The sequence below is a fragment of the Styela clava genome, chromosome 1 (genome assembly GCF_964204865.1).
Source record: "Styela clava chromosome 1, kaStyClav1.hap1.2, whole genome shotgun sequence".
In the NCBI taxonomy this organism is placed as follows: domain Eukaryota; kingdom Metazoa; phylum Chordata; class Ascidiacea; order Stolidobranchia; family Styelidae; genus Styela; species Styela clava.
In genome coordinates, this window is record NC_135250.1 from 19,692,710 (window position 1) to 19,711,062 (window position 18,353).

The 18,353-nt window shown below is 33.3% G+C and overlaps 2 protein-coding genes across 4 annotated transcripts; one reads left to right on the forward strand and one right to left on the reverse strand.

Annotated features, from left to right (window-relative positions):
• The first annotated feature begins 534 nt into the window (after nucleotides 1–534).
• On the forward strand, nucleotides 535–11,174 carry LOC120348593 (uncharacterized). Its single transcript, XM_039418755.2, has 15 exons — nucleotides 535–706; nucleotides 1,004–1,131; nucleotides 2,139–2,264; nucleotides 2,587–2,716; nucleotides 3,179–3,345; nucleotides 3,478–3,580; nucleotides 4,372–4,510; nucleotides 5,382–5,438; nucleotides 5,768–5,875; nucleotides 6,667–6,809; nucleotides 7,269–7,367; nucleotides 7,735–7,878; nucleotides 8,421–8,533; nucleotides 9,054–9,188; nucleotides 9,342–11,174. Exons 1-15 carry the CDS (start codon nucleotides 628–630, stop codon nucleotides 9,477–9,479), a joined length of 1,809 nt encoding a protein of 602 aa, XP_039274689.2. The 5' UTR covers nucleotides 535–627; the 3' UTR covers nucleotides 9,480–11,174.
• A 2,505-nt stretch (nucleotides 11,175–13,679) lies between these two features.
• LOC120345099 (neuronal pentraxin-1-like) lies at nucleotides 13,680–17,909 on the reverse strand. 3 transcript variants are annotated; one of them, XM_039414495.2, is made up of 4 exons: nucleotides 17,778–17,909; nucleotides 16,735–16,849; nucleotides 16,399–16,440; nucleotides 13,680–14,867 (listed from the first exon to the last, which is right to left on the reverse strand). In XM_039414495.2, the coding sequence occupies exons 1-4, from the start codon at nucleotides 17,853–17,855 to the stop codon at nucleotides 14,224–14,226; spliced, it is 879 nt and encodes a 292-aa protein (XP_039270429.2). In that variant the 5' UTR covers nucleotides 17,856–17,909; the 3' UTR covers nucleotides 13,680–14,223. The 3 variants fall into 3 exon arrangements, with proteins under 3 accessions (XP_039270429.2, XP_039270445.2, XP_039270438.2); XM_039414511.2 differs by lacking the exon at nucleotides 17,778–17,909 and adding an exon at nucleotides 17,324–17,461; XM_039414504.2 differs by lacking the exon at nucleotides 17,778–17,909 and adding an exon at nucleotides 17,314–17,446.
• Between the last annotated feature and the right edge of the window lie 444 nt (nucleotides 17,910–18,353).

An 18,353-nucleotide genomic window follows, 5' to 3' on the forward strand; every position in this document is an offset into this window, starting at 1 on the left:
ATACAGCACACATCCGCTCGTTTTCGTCTCGTCAAGTATGTGCATTGGAGCGTGCTATCGAATACGATCTTCGGACAAAAATGCCGGAGTTGCGCATCGTGTTGTTTAATGTCATTGCTTTCACGTACATGCGATACAACGTTATACTCCAATGCACATTTGTGGGCAGATAGGCGTCGTCTTGTGCGTTTGTACCCATTATTTTAACCTGTTATGAGTCTTTCAGACATCCATTATCTTCAATAATCTACAAATTATGAGAATTTTAGGAAATAATCTTTACCTAAATATTGATTCTTATTTACATTATGTAATATGCAGCGTAGTAATATAAAAACATTGAATTTGACCGCTATGATCGACGAACCAAAACAACATTCCTTTGAATTACGGCAATTCTTGCGATTGGGTAAATTCTTCGAATTTATGAGGCTATTGTAACATCGGTACGGCGTAATGAGACCCATTCTTTCGTTGTTAGAATCTTGTATATAAATTTAGGCGAAACTATTCTACGTTGGATAAATAGAGAATTGAATAATTGAGTTCAGTTTGACTGTATCTTTTAGCAAGTGTATATATATAAGACTACATATATTATTAGGATGAAGAATTTCTGATTGTGCAATGGCGATGACTTCTGCCTCATTGAATATATTGTTTGGACTTATTTGTGGATGTATTGTAGGTTCACAAGAAGTAGATGGTAAGGGAAATTATGTATGTTTATTGCTAGTTTAGAGGTATGGAGATGTGTTTATAGATAAAGATGGTTTCATATGTTCACACTTGCTTGCGCATTGATCAATGTCATTAACAGAAAATATCTGATCTGCAGTGCCAAATTTGGGTTTAGTTCTCGACACTACTCATTTGCCGCGTCAGATTTATGATATTTGCTCGAAGGGTCACTGAAGCCTGGCTCGTATCATTAAAAGTCCATATAATCTAAAATATATATAAATGTTCAAACGTTAGCATCAACCACGTTACTATTTTCCAGTGGTGGGACTATGGAAAGATTTTCCGGTTGGAATTCCATGTGAAGAAGCCGTCAAAAGTTTGGTTCCGGCAATTCCATTTGATCCACCACCGCCAGATCGCCCAGGCGATGACAATGAAAACATTACAGTACGACTTTTTCATCAATGTTATCTTTTATCCGAATTTCAAGTTATATTTTAATTCTGTTGTGAAACTAAATATTATTCTAATTTTTAAATAATAATAGTGAAATTCTCGACAATTGAAAATGAGATCAATATACTCCAATCATTTAGTTTCTATCCAACACGGAAACATTATAAAGTTTCATCAACAAACTATTTTCCGCGGTTAGGCCTCATTGATAATGTTGGAACCAGAGTATTTACTCTGCATTATTGTGATATTTATTGTCAGATTTAGTCATGTTTTCCGGACATCTATAAGTTTCTCCCATACTTCCGATAATAGAAATTAACACATTGTTTATCAACAATCACAAAACACTGAAGTCTGTGATATTTTTGCGCGGGAACTTCATATGAAACATTGGTATTATGCAATATCACATCGGGGTTACCAGTCTGATTGTGACGTGTCAATAGCTAGCCGAGTTATTGTTTCAACGCATAAACGTAAACAGCAACATTTACGTTCATACGTCTCTCCAAATCTATTAACCAGCACGCCAAGAGTGGGATGATAATCTTATCCATGATTCGGAATTACCAGGGACAGGTTAATCAGAAACAGGCCTGATCTGGTATTTATGTACCATCTTAACGCCATTACGCAACTGGCCAAGACGAAAATTTATTCAGCAGATACTTTCTGGGTGATATGGGCAGAATGTGAAAAACTTCAGACCAAACTTACACACGAAAACATCAAGCTCACCTGTTTTTAGAAATATTTTGACGACAGTTAGCATCTATTCATTATTGAAAGTTATTTGCTTATCGTTGACAATCTGCCCAACAAACAAACAATTCACCTAATTAATGCAAACTCATGCCACGGAAACCACATTCTCTATAAAACACAATGTTACAAATCATATGTTCATCGCACTTTCAATTTTCCGCTCAGGAATTGTTTAGGTGCTATATGGCCCATTGATAATTTGAAATAAATATTTTATATTATTCTTTCAGTGCACCATCACTAGAAATGGTAATGTTGAATTCAACAAAACCATAATTTGGGGTGGCAGACATAAAGAAGGATACTTTGGTGATGCGGACGAAAAATGGAACAATGCTAATATTTCCGTTAAAATTGTATGTATTAAAATTTTGAAAGATCGAAAAAATTTAAAAAAAAGAATTATGTTAGTTGACGCAATGTGATGAATAATTTTATTTACTTGTGTTCGAGATAGAAACAAGCTACTATTGACAAAGACAATTAATAAATGAATAATTATTTCATAGTATTTATGCAATTATTAATAACAAAACAACGGTTCAGTTTGATGTTTATTTACTACAAGAAATACAATAGATATGAATCCTAATTCAGTGCATTATTGGCTGGCGTCGTGGCTGTTATTAGCAGACTCATCGATAATTGTTTTCCATCAATTGACCGTATCATTTTCAGTTTTGGGACGGCGACCCATTTGAATATAAATTTCAAACCGAATTGGAAAATATTCCGGAAATGAATTGCTCACGTACATTACTTGATAGTACCAAAGACCGAGGAGAAGAGATCACTTTAAGTTGCTATGGTATACTACAAACAGTTTTTGTTTTATTTTCTTTGTTACTTTTTTTCATACAGTAAATTTTATTACTTTTTTCCAATTATAAATATTGCTTATTATCAACTGACCTGAATAGATGAATTGAGGTAACCAAATACGATATTATTCACTTTTTTGCATATAGTTAAATTATGTTTAACGACTTTTAAAACTATTCTGTTTGCATGTTACTCTGTCGCAAAAATAGAGAAATATTTCCAATATCATCTCCTTTACACTCAGATAAATATTGTAATTTTCCGTAGTGAAATAAATGCACCACATATCTAGCAAAAGCTACTAGCAATGGGATCTCGGTAGACCACGAATATTATCGATTTCGAAATATAAGACAAATTGAAATAGAACTTCATGAAAGATAATAAAGGTCTTCCTTTTGTGAGAAACTAATGTACTGTAGTGTACTTCATTGTTTGCTCATTTCAGCTGCGAGAGTAAGTCAAAACAATAAAATGAAGATGTCCGAAGAGCAATACAGTGTATTTACGACAACATGGTACAAAGACTGTGAAATAATTTCTGAAAATAACGAACACTTTAAACAAGAGGATGGGAACTATAACTATAATGAAATAAACTTCAAATCACTAAAGGTGAGATACTTGAATATATGAACGTATGTTGAAAGGCATGACATTTCTAGATGAAATAAATAACTCTGAGTTAAAGTTGAAATTGGCAAGAAAGTTTGGAATAGCATGGACTAGAATGATTTCTTCTTGCAGATTCCAAAACCGTCATACAACACTACACCGGGATTATATCACTGTATTCTGGATTACAGAGGAAATGAGCTGACGTCAACTTCGTATAAAGTCTGTATACGAGGTAAGAAAATATTTGAATATTTAACGGTATGAAAAAATTCATAACAATATATGCTGATATTTGCATTTTCCTCCAATTGAATAAACATGTCGTTCTTCATTAATATTTCTCCGAGGTTGGTAATTGAAATATTGGAAGCAGCCTGGACACTTTTTTACCTCGATCATATTTCAGGCGCATGGTTGTTAACGTGAGCTAGTTTTCGTGGATTTCCAGCAATTTGTAGGTTTTTAGTTTTATTTCCAAAATTTGGGTACAAATAAAATGACTGTGTGATTATTTTTTTTGTAGGAGTTTCAACTTAGTTGCACTGATCAGATATTAGTCCAGATGAAAATAAAAAATAAAAAGCCCTCAAAAAAGAAAACGTTTTTCTGGGTCAAGAATAGAAAAAAATATCCAGTGATACAGTATATCGATATCGTATCCAGTTATTAATTGCGTTGACCATGCAAACCCAGAGGTCTCTGGTTCAAAAATCCCTTTAACTAATTTTCGTTTATTTTCTCATTATATGCGCAACATTCTTACAACAGCACTCTGCCTGAAAAAGCAACATTCTAACGCACTTGTTGAAATAACCTGAAGATGTAATATTTAAAAATTTGAAGTGAACACAAACTCTATGTCAACAAGGAAGCATTGCAAAAATATACTGCCAAAACTGCTGTCTATATGACATAGCTATTTTTAATTTGCTAAATTTAAAACCAATGTCTCTGGTACTTCAGCAAATCAAAAACTAGAGAATAATAATAGCGTTCTAAAAAAAATTGTTTTTGTTTTATTAGAAAAATTCGAGTATGTAAACAATCCTACAATAGTTGCATCAGAAGATGAACATTTTGTAGAGCCTGGAAATAGTTTAGACGTTCATTGCAAAGGAAATATTGGAGGAAATAATGATCAAACCACTGTATTCTGGTTGAGGTAGAAAATCTTAGATAATGTCGGACAAGAGTCTGTAAATAGTCAAGAAACTCAAGTTTAACGATGAATCAGTTAAATAAACGATTGAGTTCAAATTAATCTGCAAACTTCCTTTCGAAATAACTTTATTTTAACTTTTTAAAATCTAATTTACCGACATAGATATCTTCTGCTATACGCAGGCTTGTCCATGGGAATGGGATTCCCATCCTATAATTTTCGGGGAAATGATGGTAAAACATTCCGTTATGGACTTCGTGTCCATATATTTGAGCATAGCTCTTTTGTTAGTTATAAAGAGCAAAATATATTCAGCATTAAAAATATACTTCAGGAAGGCTGATGAACACATGTATAATAGTTATGAATATAAAGTTAACAAAGTCCGTAAATTTTGTTGTTTTGCATGTTTCTTAGTATATGTACTTCTATTTAGTAGACGCTAAACCTAAATTCAACAATTTTTATTGAATTTTATTCCAATGGGAATCCCATGGGATGGGATGGGACAGGCATAATTGCTATGGGATGGGATGGGACAGAAAAATATGTCCCATGGACAAGCTTGGCTATACTTGTGCCTGCTTCATCCGCAAGTTGGAAACCACTTGAATTTCATTCATTCCTTTATGTTATGTTAAAATGAATGTGATGCGAAAATTGCAATGAAATTTTTTAACAAATATTTTATAACTATGGCTCCAATATATAACTTGGTTAGGATTGCTGAAGGACGCCAAAACACAGCTTTGGATTTTTTATTGCTTGCCTAATGTAGCTGATATGTCAAAATTTTATATCCAACCGTTTTACATTCCATATTATCTAATATTTTATTAATTAAAATTGTTCCAATATTTTTGCCATCTAGGAACAACACTGAAATATGCCGCTCAAGGGTAAATGAAAAGAGTGACAACTGCTCATCGTGAGTATTCACGGATATGTGTACTATATGACTAAGGAGGAAGTTCCCTTTCGATGCACATGGGCAAATAATTATGCTTTTGGCGTCGACTTTTTATATCGACAACGGAAAAGAGTTCTCATATCTATTTATTAGATTTTTCATATTACCGTTTTTGCCCGAACACAAAATCTTCGAATGAGCGGTTAAAATAAAAACCTATATGTGGTAAAAAACGACTTTTTCGACAATCGAATCAGAGGCTCACCGTACAACATTCCAAAAAATAAAGCAAATGTTTTTGCTGTTTCATGAGTCTTTTACGAATACGCGAAATACGTCCTTTACAGGGAACGTCACATAAACAAAGCTTCTTGTGAAACGCTAACAGAAGCTGAGGCAATTGAAGCTCAAAAAAAGAGGCTTGCTGACAATTTTACTGCGACCTATACATTCAGGTGGGTTGGCTAATACGTTTGAATTGACAAAATAAACTGCCAAAATCAAGCAACGCTATACCCATTTAGCTTTTTGTTTTGCTAGGGCTACATCCAAAGAAAAATACTGCAAATGGCCGCATTCGATTTTTTTTTTTCAATATCAAGATAGTCATATATAATATAGTGTCGAATTTCTTTGTGGCAGACAGTGTCGAACCGGAGATGAAAAAAAAACATTAATATTATTTTACCAAATTAATGGTTGGAATACAAAAATTAGACACAAAATAATACACAAAATAGAAAAATAGAATGGATTTTCCTGGGGCAAAGGATCGGCCAAACATGCTTACTAGTTACTTGAAATTTCGAATTTTTTTCTCCTCAAAACGCTTATTTAATCCGTACGTTGGAAATAGATTCTTTAAACCTACTTGTGACTTGATTTGCTTTCAAATCGTGGAATGTTATATCTTGCATGCCCTTTACCTTGTTTGTAGGTTAAACTCAAACCAACAAAAAAGGATAAGATTCTAAATGGGGAGATAAATATGAAAATGCATTAAACTTGCACTTGTCATAATGCACTAGTGACATTAGTAGCCCCAGCACTGATATTTCAAATTTTGCCACATTGTCCACAGAGACCCACGCCCGCAAACCCACACATTCTACCAACATATTATGAGAGTAATATGTAAATGAAACTAGTTGGTATTCGTAGATGTAATGAAAACTTGGGTCATTTTTTAAGTGAACAACACAAGGACAAAATAGTTATTTCTAAATATATTGTTTTTTGTTTCCAGTAATGCAGATTTTTCAGATAGCGGCGTCTACACCTGTCTCTTGGCAACTACTAGGGCTGACCCAAGAGATAAATTCCGAGTTACTGTTCGGTATGCGGAATCAAGACACAAAATATTGATAATAATTTGGATAATTCTAGGAGGTAAGGAGGGGGGGTCGAAGTTTGACTATTTTGTTGATATTATTATTTAGGCAAATGTCCAAAGTAAAAAATTTCTAGGAGCGGAAGTTTTTAGAATCAGGATTTTCAGCATTCTTTGAAAAAATCAGGCAAAGTCAAATATTTCTATTCAATTTTTGATTATCATGGGGGTCGGAATATAGATTTGGAATTGAATATTTTTAGACATTGATGTAAAAAGCAGAATTAAATAAAAAATAAATCTGTCAATTAGGAAGTCGGAGCTGGAGTCACGTCTTTTAAAATAAGTAAGTCAGATGGAACCGCCCTTGGTAAAAAAAAACTAATATTTGATTCGCCTTCTTGATGAGAAACACAAGTTCTTAATAACAAAGTAACATAATAATGACTCGGCAAACTATCATTAAAAAATTATATTTCATAATTTGATCTAACAAAGGACATCATTTTTCGTTTCAGCTTGCGGGGTCATCGCAGTTATTTTTGGAATTCTTTATTGGCAATTTTCGACCGAAATACGTTATTTCTGGAAAAAATGCTTTGGAAAGAAAAAGGAAAGTATGTGATCAATCAACATAAACGTGCAGTGACATTTAATATAGCGGTCTTGAATAAAAAAAAAAATTATTATTGAAATTGGGCACGAGAGGTTGGAGCAAAATCAAGATAGCCAGTGTCATGAATTTTCTGACAGAGGATTGGATCATTTCAAGTTAACATTGTCAACCAGGTGGAGAAACAAAACGGAAAAAAACGCTAAGCATAGAATAGTTAATACTATCTCGTATCCGGCAAATACATATGGGTCCGAAGTAATTATTATCTAAATAAAGAGAAAAACTTATTATTCACAATATTAACAAAACCATTGCGCTCAACTGTCCAATATTTCATATAAATTCTATTTTTCTTTGTTTCAATTCAGCTGACAAGTATTCAGCATATTTGGTCTACATGCCTGATGCATTTGACAACAATAACAATAACGGTCTTGATGTTCTGATGGACTGTTTGAATAAATCAAAAGGGACTTACTATGATCCAAACAAAAGTCATAATGATATATCTAGTAAGTATAAAACTATTTCACCTAGATGTTCGCATTAAAGATATTTCTTGGTAAACCCAGACCTTTGCCCTTCAGACATGACCCTTCGTTTGATAATTTCTACGGTAGGAAATTCAACCAATTTCTGTTATAAACCCTGCAAAGATTGGCTACTTGAGCAACGGTCATGTGACATTGGTTTCCTTGGGAACCTCTGAAATTTTGTACAAAGCCGTCTCTAGTTATGAGCTTCAACCGATTTGGCCAATACTGTAACGCTTCAATGATTTTGTAACATTTTAGCTTATACAATACGTCGTATATTAGATCCCGCCAAATATGACTGCGATATAATGGAAATCTAAAACTGTGAAATCGAGAAATGTTAACATGAAATTTTTTTCGCGTTGTAAAAGTTATTCACATTGGTGATTTTGGAGGCCAAACTAAGTTAACCGATTACCTAACATGTGCAGGCCACAATTTCTTCAGATCACATTATATATATATATATATAGTGAGTTAGTTATGTTTCCGTGATTTCGAAAATTAACGCTTTTTAGTGACCATTGGAAACGACTTCAGATCAACTCTGGAAAAATGTATGAAAATGGTGGTAATTGTGACCCCAGAATTAATTCAACAAAACGATATAAAAATATTCGAAACATACGAGGTAAGCATAAAGGACTGGTGCCGTTGTCACGAAACTTTTCCTGCTAACCAATATTTTTGGCGTGAATACAATTTTATTTGCTTACTTTTGGCCTACTACGTTATATAATTATATGCCTGCTTTGTCCCGTACTGCAGCCAGTCGGGTATACGGTATATATCCTGAACAGCGCAAAAATTTGCCGCGCAAAAAGACTGCATCTGTGTATATAAGCATCGAGTATCCATCCATAAGTGATGAGTTTTTCGTATGCAACCCTCTGCTTCACATACGTATAAATGTATTTGATAGAAAAGATATCGTTCTGATTCAATAATAACCATTCGATTACACCCAGCGTGAGATGATTGATTTTATTTGGGGTTCATTCAAAATTTTATTCAAACGATTCATTATTAAATATCGTAAGTTTCATTTTTAAATTCGAATAAATATCTTTGCTTGCTTACTCCAGACTATATGATGTACTAGTTGTAATAGAAGATAGACTGTATTGATTATTTTGCATATTACCACTCAGGGACTTCGGGAAAGTGTGAAAAAAGACTTGGGAATAGTTTTTGTGTGCTCTGAAGACATGAAGAAAGAGTTGACTGAAAGAGCTAAGGAAAATGATACCGTCGCTATCAACATAAAAAATTTTATGAAAAAGCAGGTATTATCCATAACATATAAATTCACATTAAAATAAAAATTGCAGATTCGTAACTGACTTGTAAGGCCTTACTTATAAACTTGCATAATTCCTAATAAACGAATCCTTTGCCATCGTGCAACAAAACTATTTTTATAACCATTATTATTTTAGGGTAACACAAACATCGTGTGGAAGAAAAATAAGACAAGAAGAATGAAACGGGCTTTGTATGTTGCACTTCCAAATGTTGAAACAGTTGAATACAGAGATGATATTGAAGATGAATGTTATGAGAACACAGTTGTGTAGATTCATGTAACACCTTCGCCGGTACTATGTGCTAACACCCTTTTTGTTTTAGTATTTCTTTGTCTAATCAAATATAAAATCGATGTGTGTGGTTACAGGGTGCAGGATAAAGTTGTATTTTTGATATTCTACTGAAAATGGATTAGTTTTTACATCGTTTCTTCATTTTGTATATATAAAATAGTCAATGGGGAATCTTCAATTATTTCTTATTGACTGCACGAAATAAGATTTATCATCAAGTCTATATAAATTCGAAGAGGACAATCACTAACAGAGACGTGTATGTAGAGCCACAATGTATTTTTTCACGTTCGGCGTTTCACTCACAAAATTTATTATTTTGATAGTAAGTTGTTGGACATGGGCTTTTGAACCTAGGTACAGAATAAGCTTCTTAGAATAGCCTTCTGAGTCTGGTTACGTTTATGAAAACCACTGATCCTTGTGTCGATTGTTTATCTGCCTCTTTATTCATTGTCAATTTTGACTGAGCATTTTTCAAATTACCCGTTATTTCTCGTAATTTTCGCTGAACGTTAACGTTTATAACTTACACTTTGGTTGTTTGTGATTTGTTGTTGGCTTGGTGGTATTATATGTTAAAAACCAATGATATGTATAGCATAATTTCCTTGTGTTGTGTAATTTATGTATAATTATTATTTATGCGTCTAGTTAATGATATGTTGCCCAGTAGGACTATTCCAACAAATTTTAACAAGCATAAATTTTGGCGAATTGATTTCGAAATATATATTTTATATGACCATTTTTAATGAAGTTATGAATATTTCCGGAAGTTCCTTTCAGAAATATCGACTGTTGAATATTAAACTTCTGGTGACTATATTAAACCACTGAAAATAAATTAATTAGCAAAATGAATTGGTACTGGTTGAAATTTTATACTGGTATATCATTTATCGTCTATACTTCACTTATGCTTGGCAAAGCAAATTGTCACTTCACCTGTCTTTTCATTCTTATTATTTTGTATTTTTTCATTAATTCTTCATACTCTACTCCTATTATATTTTTCTAATTCACACCTTGTCAGATTTACACAGACACGTATCATGTATATATATTATGTGTGTGTATATGAACTATACCTGCATATGGTTAATCTTTATGAATTTTTTTATTTTTTAATAAATCATATTCAGAATTATAGCGAAACTTATTTAATATCTGAAAGGATCATGTTAATTCTTGAAACCACAAGACAATAAAATAACAACGAGTATATCAACATAAAACTCAAGATGTCGCCCTTGAGTGATTAATTTGAATATACAAATATTACTGCATCACATTTGTCGTAGTGTATATTATATAGACACTTTATATATATATTCATATAAATCATTGCACTTGAATTCCATTGCACTTTTCGTGTAGCTGCTCTAAACATCATGACAGCCCAATAAGCCCTCTAGAGATAAGGCGATCCTTATAACGATTGCCGTCTTATATCCACCCCTACTTTCCCAACTTTGGTTTATGGAAAAAAACTAAATGTTTTGTGGAGCCCAGCTAAATCTCTAAAAGTTGGTTATATGGCACAGGGACAAAATTATGCACAACCCTGGCTTTAAGCTTTAAACGAGGGTTTAGATAACCAGTCGTATCATCTGTCAGAAATTAGGTAATACAGAAGAGGCAAACCTTGCTAACTTGTGATACGTATATGTATTTTAAGTCTGATTTATAGATCAACTGCTTCCTCGATTATCTGTTTGAGTATATTTCAGTGTAATTTAATTACCAATTAAAAGAATAATCAAAAAAATGGTGGAATTTCGCCTTTTAAAATAGGACCACTCCGTCAAATGGTATTTTTCGGAGTCAAGATCAGCAGCTGAGAGTCAGAAAAGCAATTTCAGTCATCTAAAAGTTGGAGATCCCAGTCGAAATCTTCAACTAAAACTAACAAAGCGCTACGGTTTTTGTGGTAAAATTGGAATTGGAACTACAGTCGATATTTCGAATAAATCGAATGGAATTTTTCTACTCAGCTAAGTGTGATCACGCTAGTTGGAATGAGATTTATTTATTTTGAAAATCAACTTATTAACGATATTGCCAGACGTAATGCCACCCTATCAACTATTCTATCATTATGAACACTACGTTGGTCACTTTATCTCGAAATCCAATGCGTTTTTTTAGAGAGAGCGCACATGCAAATGCGGTCACGTCGAATTGAGTTTCATTTCACTGAAGTCTCAAGGCGCACAATAAATTCAATTATATAACATATGACGCAAGTTACAATTAATCAATGTCAAGAACGCCTAAATAGATATGCATTATATATATATACGTGAGCGCGGGTATTGGAAATTGTCAAGTGGAGGACTTTGAACTTTCTAGTATACGATTACAATTTTGACCTTTATAAGAAAAATTAATTTATCAATAGCATTGTAGCAATTCTGCACATAAATTCAAAACAAGACATATGGAAATTTAAAACGATACAAATGTAAAATTTCAGTCCATTGCAAATTTACTTGTTACACTTTTTCTAGTATGCTATAACATATGGAGGGAAATTGATGAATAGTTAGCAAATCTGACCCACTACGACGTTTTCTAGATTTGAGCTAATGGCTTACAATTTTATAGAGTTTGACAGGATTATAAAGTTCATTGCGTCAATATAATTTGACTATAATTTGTATTCTCTTGCTGTGTGGCGTTGATATATCGATCGTTTTGTTATTATGTTGTTGTTTTTTCTTGTTAGTCATTGTTGTCTTCTTGTCGTTATTAAGAAATCGCTTTTCTCTTCAATTACTGGACCAATTGAAATTTTCAGTGGTTGGAGATTGTATTTGTCGCTAGGAGGCTATTTTGTTTAGTTCAAAACTTTTTTTGAGTGTTTATAGGTTTTATTTTGTACTTCGAAGTTTTGTTCCGTGACGTTATCAGAATTAAAAATTGTTGTAGGTTTTCTTCGACCGAATGTCACCGATTTCTCTTTTGGTCGTCCAAAACGCATAAAAGACGAAAGTCGATTACCCGTAATATGGAAAATTTGATACTACAGTAGTTGTTTCGAATCGAGCAATCATTTGGTATATCGATTCACGTTGAGGCTGGACGCCTGATAATCATCGTCGTATAGCCTGGGAAAGCTAGGACAGTCCGGGTCCAGATATCCTGATTGATTTGTTCCGTTTCTATATTTGCTGCTTCAATACGGCTGCAACGTGTCGCTGACTAGAAGACTCATTGAGTCTTTCTTGAGTCCTCGTCAATTACAGCAAACCGATATCCGTTTTTGTAATTTTTGACATGTATTATATTTATTTCTTATTTCATATCGCATATTGGTTTTGCACGACGAAAATGAATATCTGAATTTGAATTGGTACCTGTAAGTTTACTGTGGGCAGGTAATTGTAAGTGCCGAGCATGTCAAACGTATGATAGTATAAGAAAGTTAATTTTATTTACCAGTTCAGTGCTTCCTGCAGTAAAATTTTAACGTATTTCTTTGTATTTGCCTACATTACCAGTTTACTGGTGGCATATGCCATATGGTAAAACCGGTTAATTCACGGTAAAACCGACTAACTTTGGATGATTTCATTATATTTTTAGCAGTATTTCAGCCGTTTCAAGTCCAATCTGCGCAATTCAGAGTTTAACATATTTATTTATGTATATACTGTGATTACTTTTCTCGTTGATCGGATTTTTTTTTTGTGTGTGTGTTTTCTGATAATGAAAAATGTAGGATTTCCGGGATGGCGCTTTCAATTTGATTTCATACTAATCTGTTTACACTTATCATAACTTTGGATCGACTACTTTACCGATTATAATATCCGTTGTATCACAGACTTATATTCACTTTGTCATTTCTTCATAGGGAAAAAATATAAAAAAGCACGAAAGTTGTTTAAAATTCAAAGAAGACTCCCGTTACTGTAATAGATTTGATACTACTTCGTTTTGACCTCCATGACGATATATTTGAGCATTTCTCTCTTGTTACAGACAGCAGATGTATACCATATTTTTAAACGAAACGTTTTCATTTTTTCAAAACTAATCAAAGTCTCTTTCACTAATGTCATAGTTGTTTTACAAAAGTATTATCGTACACACCCTAACCCCTTATCTCTAATACTATTTATTTAATGCCATATGAACAATCTTACAAGATGAAAAGAATACCATTAGAATACATCTTTATTTACTCACATAAAAAAACACTACGCACATAACTACGGAACTCGTGCAAAATGAAATATTACACTGCAATAAAACTTCGATAAAATTATAAAAGTATTATAATAGAATTTTAATATTTATTTTGTTTTAATTAATAGGTTTTTCGTTAACAAGAATGATGATAAATGTGTAGAATATCGGTGACAAATAATTTTTCATTTTAGCTCCAAGCAAAACCCTATCAAGCAGTAAGTCTTAGCTAGACGGGCATCAAATTGCACATTGGGTAATAACAAAACGTTTGTTAGCTTTTAGGTTTCATGTATTATATTTTACATGTAAATTAAAACGTAAAAGAAAAATAACGAAGTAATACTTCAGCCGCTTCAAATTTTACCGATGCTCGCCACGACTATGCTTGTCTGCGGTTGCAGTGATTACCCTAACTTGGCGTCGATCAACATGCACAGTAAAACATATTTAAATAACAGAAATAGGAAAAACATACAACAAAAACTAAAGCACAGAGTCAGTGTTTTATACTTTAAAATAATCACTTTGTAGCCGGACATTTCTTCATGACTTTGGCAGAAACACCGCCAGCTAGTGTCACTGAATCGGGTGTTAATGCTGCAAAATAGTCCCTGGGACATTCGCAGCCTTCATCCGCCATTACTCTTATCTCTCGTGTTTCCAATTCTCTATCCCACATCATGAAATTGCTAATTTGACCTTTGTATGATTGGTCCTGCATGAAACCCGAAGCAAGGCCGTCTTGCTCTTGTCCGATAATAAGAACACCACCACCTTCAATAACAACTTTCTTTTGAAATCGAGCAATGGTTTTGTCGAGAGATCCATCAATGAAAATTTTCACATATCCGCCTATAACGTTGAAAGCAGCACAAAAATGTATTTGCCGTTCTTTTGTAAGAGGTAGATCGGTGAAATACCCTTCATCGTTGATGAAGACATCTAGTTTTGCCGTTCCGTTCTTCTTGTACCCAAACAGGATTAAACTATTAAACTGTTTCGCGGTTGCGTAACTGACCAATGTGCCTTGCATCATACCGTCTGCTCCAGTACTTATCCACGCACAAACTGTACCGGTATACATATCGGGAACTGGAGTTTTTACACGAATGTAATCTGTTGTTTGGCGAGGTTGGTGGAATTCGTAAGATGTTAACGGGCATTCTAAAATAAAAAGACCAACTTAATAGTTACTATGTAGGTTCTTTGCGCACGGTTAGGGTGTACTTCAATCAGGTCGGTGGGTAATGTGCTTTACACTACTGTTTTGCAGAATTATATATATAGTAAATAAAATATGGTGGGTTCTGAGATAAATTTAAATCAAAAAAATTGATGCTAAAAACTTCATTTGAATATTCGAATTATTTTAATTTTTAAATCTATTTCTAGGCTTTGAATAAATAATTTTATGTCGGAGATTGCTGCATCTAACGAAGACTGAGCTGATTACTTTCTACAACGTGTTGTAGGATATGCCAGACCCACATACCACACACATTATTCACATGTTTTAATCAAAATCCAATACAACACCTACTAACGATCAGAATAAATTGATTTGCGCTTATTTGAGATTCTTAGCTGTTCCGATGCTGAACGCTATAAAAACAATATATTTAAAACAAAATTTGACCCCTTCAAAGCGAATTTCACATATTTTTCGTTATAGTATTCATATTCTATACTTCAATAATCGAAGTTTTTAACATGATTCCTATTCTACCAAAATGACCAATGTACTCTTGATTGTTAATTATAATAATTGAATATAATAACAGATCATCGAGTTTATTGTTATTGGTTAGTAATTCTGATCGTCTTTGAGACTTGAAACAAACTAACAATTCAACAAGTATTAATGGAAGGTGTCTCGGCTTGTTCGGCTCATTTAATATCAGAGATATTCCACTGATAAATCTGACGAATTGAATAAATGAAGCACTATTAAAGACATGTAATTTGCTGCATTTTTTCTTACAGCGTAATTAGAAGCGGTGAAATTTCGGAAGGAAATCCTAAAATTTATGATGAGGTTAATTTGCATGGGATAATAATACTGAAAAATGTCAAACAAATTATCAAAGCAACATCAGCATTTTGATAATAAGCTTCCTATTTCCCGGCTTTAGAACTAATTAGAAATTATCATAAGTGTTCCGTGTCTCCCCGGTAAAACGTGGAGTGACTAAGCGATTAGTTGAGTTTGATAAATGTATTCATCGACGTCTACGTAGAATGGCGCGTGTAGGATAATTAGTATAATAAAATGTATTTTATTGGCATAATTTGTAAGTTGCAGAAGATACTACGACAAAATTAATGGTGATTTAAGAGTGGCCACATGGAAATAAACAACTTTGTATATCAGAAAATTTGGCTGATACTAGCTTCCGTCATAATGGTGATTGTCAAGTTACATAACTTCGAAATGTGAAAGCAGAATAACAAATTTTAGCCATTTTCGTGTTTTTATTTTCTCGTTTTGAAAATTTGGCAAAAAATAACATCGAGAAAACCATTAATAAAAAGAATAAAAATAAATTTTTTACCGTTATCAAAGTTTCCATCTGATCAAAATGAGATAAGGTAAGGGAGGTAAGTAATGGTTGCATCCTTTACTCAAATACTTGTCAATATGTTTAGTTATTTGGCAAAAAAAAATTAATAAGAAAGGTTTAATAATAATACTTACCAGGTTCATCGAGTAAGAAATTTTCTTCTGCATTGTTGAGACCTAAAATGAAAGATAAATAAAAATTTCCGAATTCAGAAATGTAAATTTTTAATCCAAGTCTTAAAAATGTGTGAATTATGATTTTATATTGGTTCCAGTTTTAACAGTTTGTGAAAATTTCATTGCTTTGTTTAGACAAGATTCATTGAATTCAATACTGATGAGGTTATTCAATATGAAAAGGGTTATCGACTACATGCTCCAAAAACGTGTAACAAATCTACTAAAGCAAATAGATTCACGATCAAAGTAATCTGATGAAATTCCGACGCAATTAATAGATTTAATTATTACCTTTGCTACCCGGCCTCTCATCATCTGGTAAACAGTTAACAAAATTATTTATTGTTATGGTACCACCTCCCTGCAGGTTCATTGTTTTTGTTTCGTTGCGTGATGGTCTTCGTTTCTGAAATTTCAAAATTGAATTTTTCAATTTTTTATTGAAAATAAATTTATGGCGATGTTTTTTTTTCATAAAAAGCCACAATATGTTGGGCAGTCGGACATTCTATTTGAGGATAAGAATTGAAAATTATTCTTAATTCTTTCACTTTCTGCTATTGCTATTTATATCTAGGTCAGTGGTCCCAACATTTACGACTCGTTGCCCCCTTCCAAAGGCTTTCAGCCTTCATGGCCCCCTGTTCACCATTCCAAAATACGAGCATTGTAGGCATTGCGCACATTCTAGGCCATCTCGATTTACTATAGTAAAGCCAAAGGTAACCTAACTGCCGTTCCATTTCCGTTCCTGGGCGTTAGAAATTTAATAAATCTATTTTTCTGTGTCTATAACATGTTTACAACGACAATCTCGCAATTTTGTGAAACCATCGTCTAAAGTAGACTAGTTTCTATTGTTATCTGCACTTTACACGACCTGCTCACCAACTAACTACAAGAGTTAGAATTTGCAGAGCACAGCAGAACCAGTCATCTGTAGTCTTATTTTGATTGGTAGATTCAAAATCCCGTTATGATCAAACAAACAGAAAGTAAAAACATCCTGTTACTGGGAATAACCTTTTCAGGCAATGAAACTAGGCAGAGCGGGAAATTTTCTGATTTAGAGAAAAACGAATTAAAATCGTGGTATTGACAATAGGTTATTACGGCAATCTGAAAGAATAACAATACGTCAATGACAGACGTTTTGACAGACACAAAACGTTCGATATACTCATACACGAAACTGATTCTGTTTCGCTCTCTTCAAAGTATCATATCATATACAATTGATGACCACCCCCAAAATAAAGTATTATATACATTATAACATTATACTGCAAAATTTACAATACAATTTTCATAACTAATTGAAAAAACAAACTCACCGCTCGTTGACTTGACACCATAACTGCACCATAGTTGAGAAAGAGCATCAGTAATATAACATTTGATAAGTTCGACATTTTGCCAATGTTCTCTCAGATAATATTATCACAACAGCAATATGTATAGTCTGAATTGTATGCAAGAAAACAACAAAGTTGAACAAATGAAACAGCGCGTCCGCTTTTATGTCTTTCTCGCGCATGCGCAAAACACATTTTCCTTGGGACAAACATGAAAACAAATTTCTACAAATCACCTTTCCTTTTATTTCTCTCTTGTGGCAATCGCGCATTTCATGCTACGTTTATAATTGTAATTGATCGTGTGTTATGCAACGCGCCGATGCCGTGCGGTCGTGAGGTGTGATTGGGATATTGGTCTCACTTTTGCGGACAGCGGTTGTTCTATTTCGGTCACACCTGCCACTTAAATTTGCCATCTTGTGCATTTGTACAATGATAGCCGATATGTGAATGGAATGCAAATATTTTAGCACGAACACAATGTATCAACGGGTGAATTGGCCTGCCAGGAAATATACCAAATTCAATCAATACCCAGTTATTCTCTTGATG

Bases quoted from the DNA above. Each gene is read 5' to 3' on its own strand.
- LOC120348593 (XM_039418755.2), top strand. From the start codon at position 628: ATGGCGATGACTTCTGCCTCATTGAATATATTGTTTGGACTTATTTGT. The intron at 1,132-2,138 runs GTACGACTTTTT...TTATTCTTTCAG, and splicing joins ATGACAATGAAAACATTACA to TGCACCATCACTAGAAATGG. The intron at 6,810-7,268 runs GTAAGGAGGGGG...TTTTCGTTTCAG, and splicing joins AATTTGGATAATTCTAGGAG to CTTGCGGGGTCATCGCAGTT.
- LOC120345099 (XM_039414495.2), bottom strand. From the start codon at position 17,855: ATGTCGAACTTATCAAATGTTATATTACTGATGCTCTTTCTCAACTAT. The intron at 16,441-16,734 runs GTAATAATTAAA...CTTTCATTTTAG, and splicing joins TGAGAGGCCGGGTAGCAAAG to GTCTCAACAATGCAGAAGAA. The intron at 14,868-16,398 runs GTAAGTATTATT...TTTTTATTTTAG, and splicing joins TTTCTTACTCGATGAACCTG to AATGCCCGTTAACATCTTAC.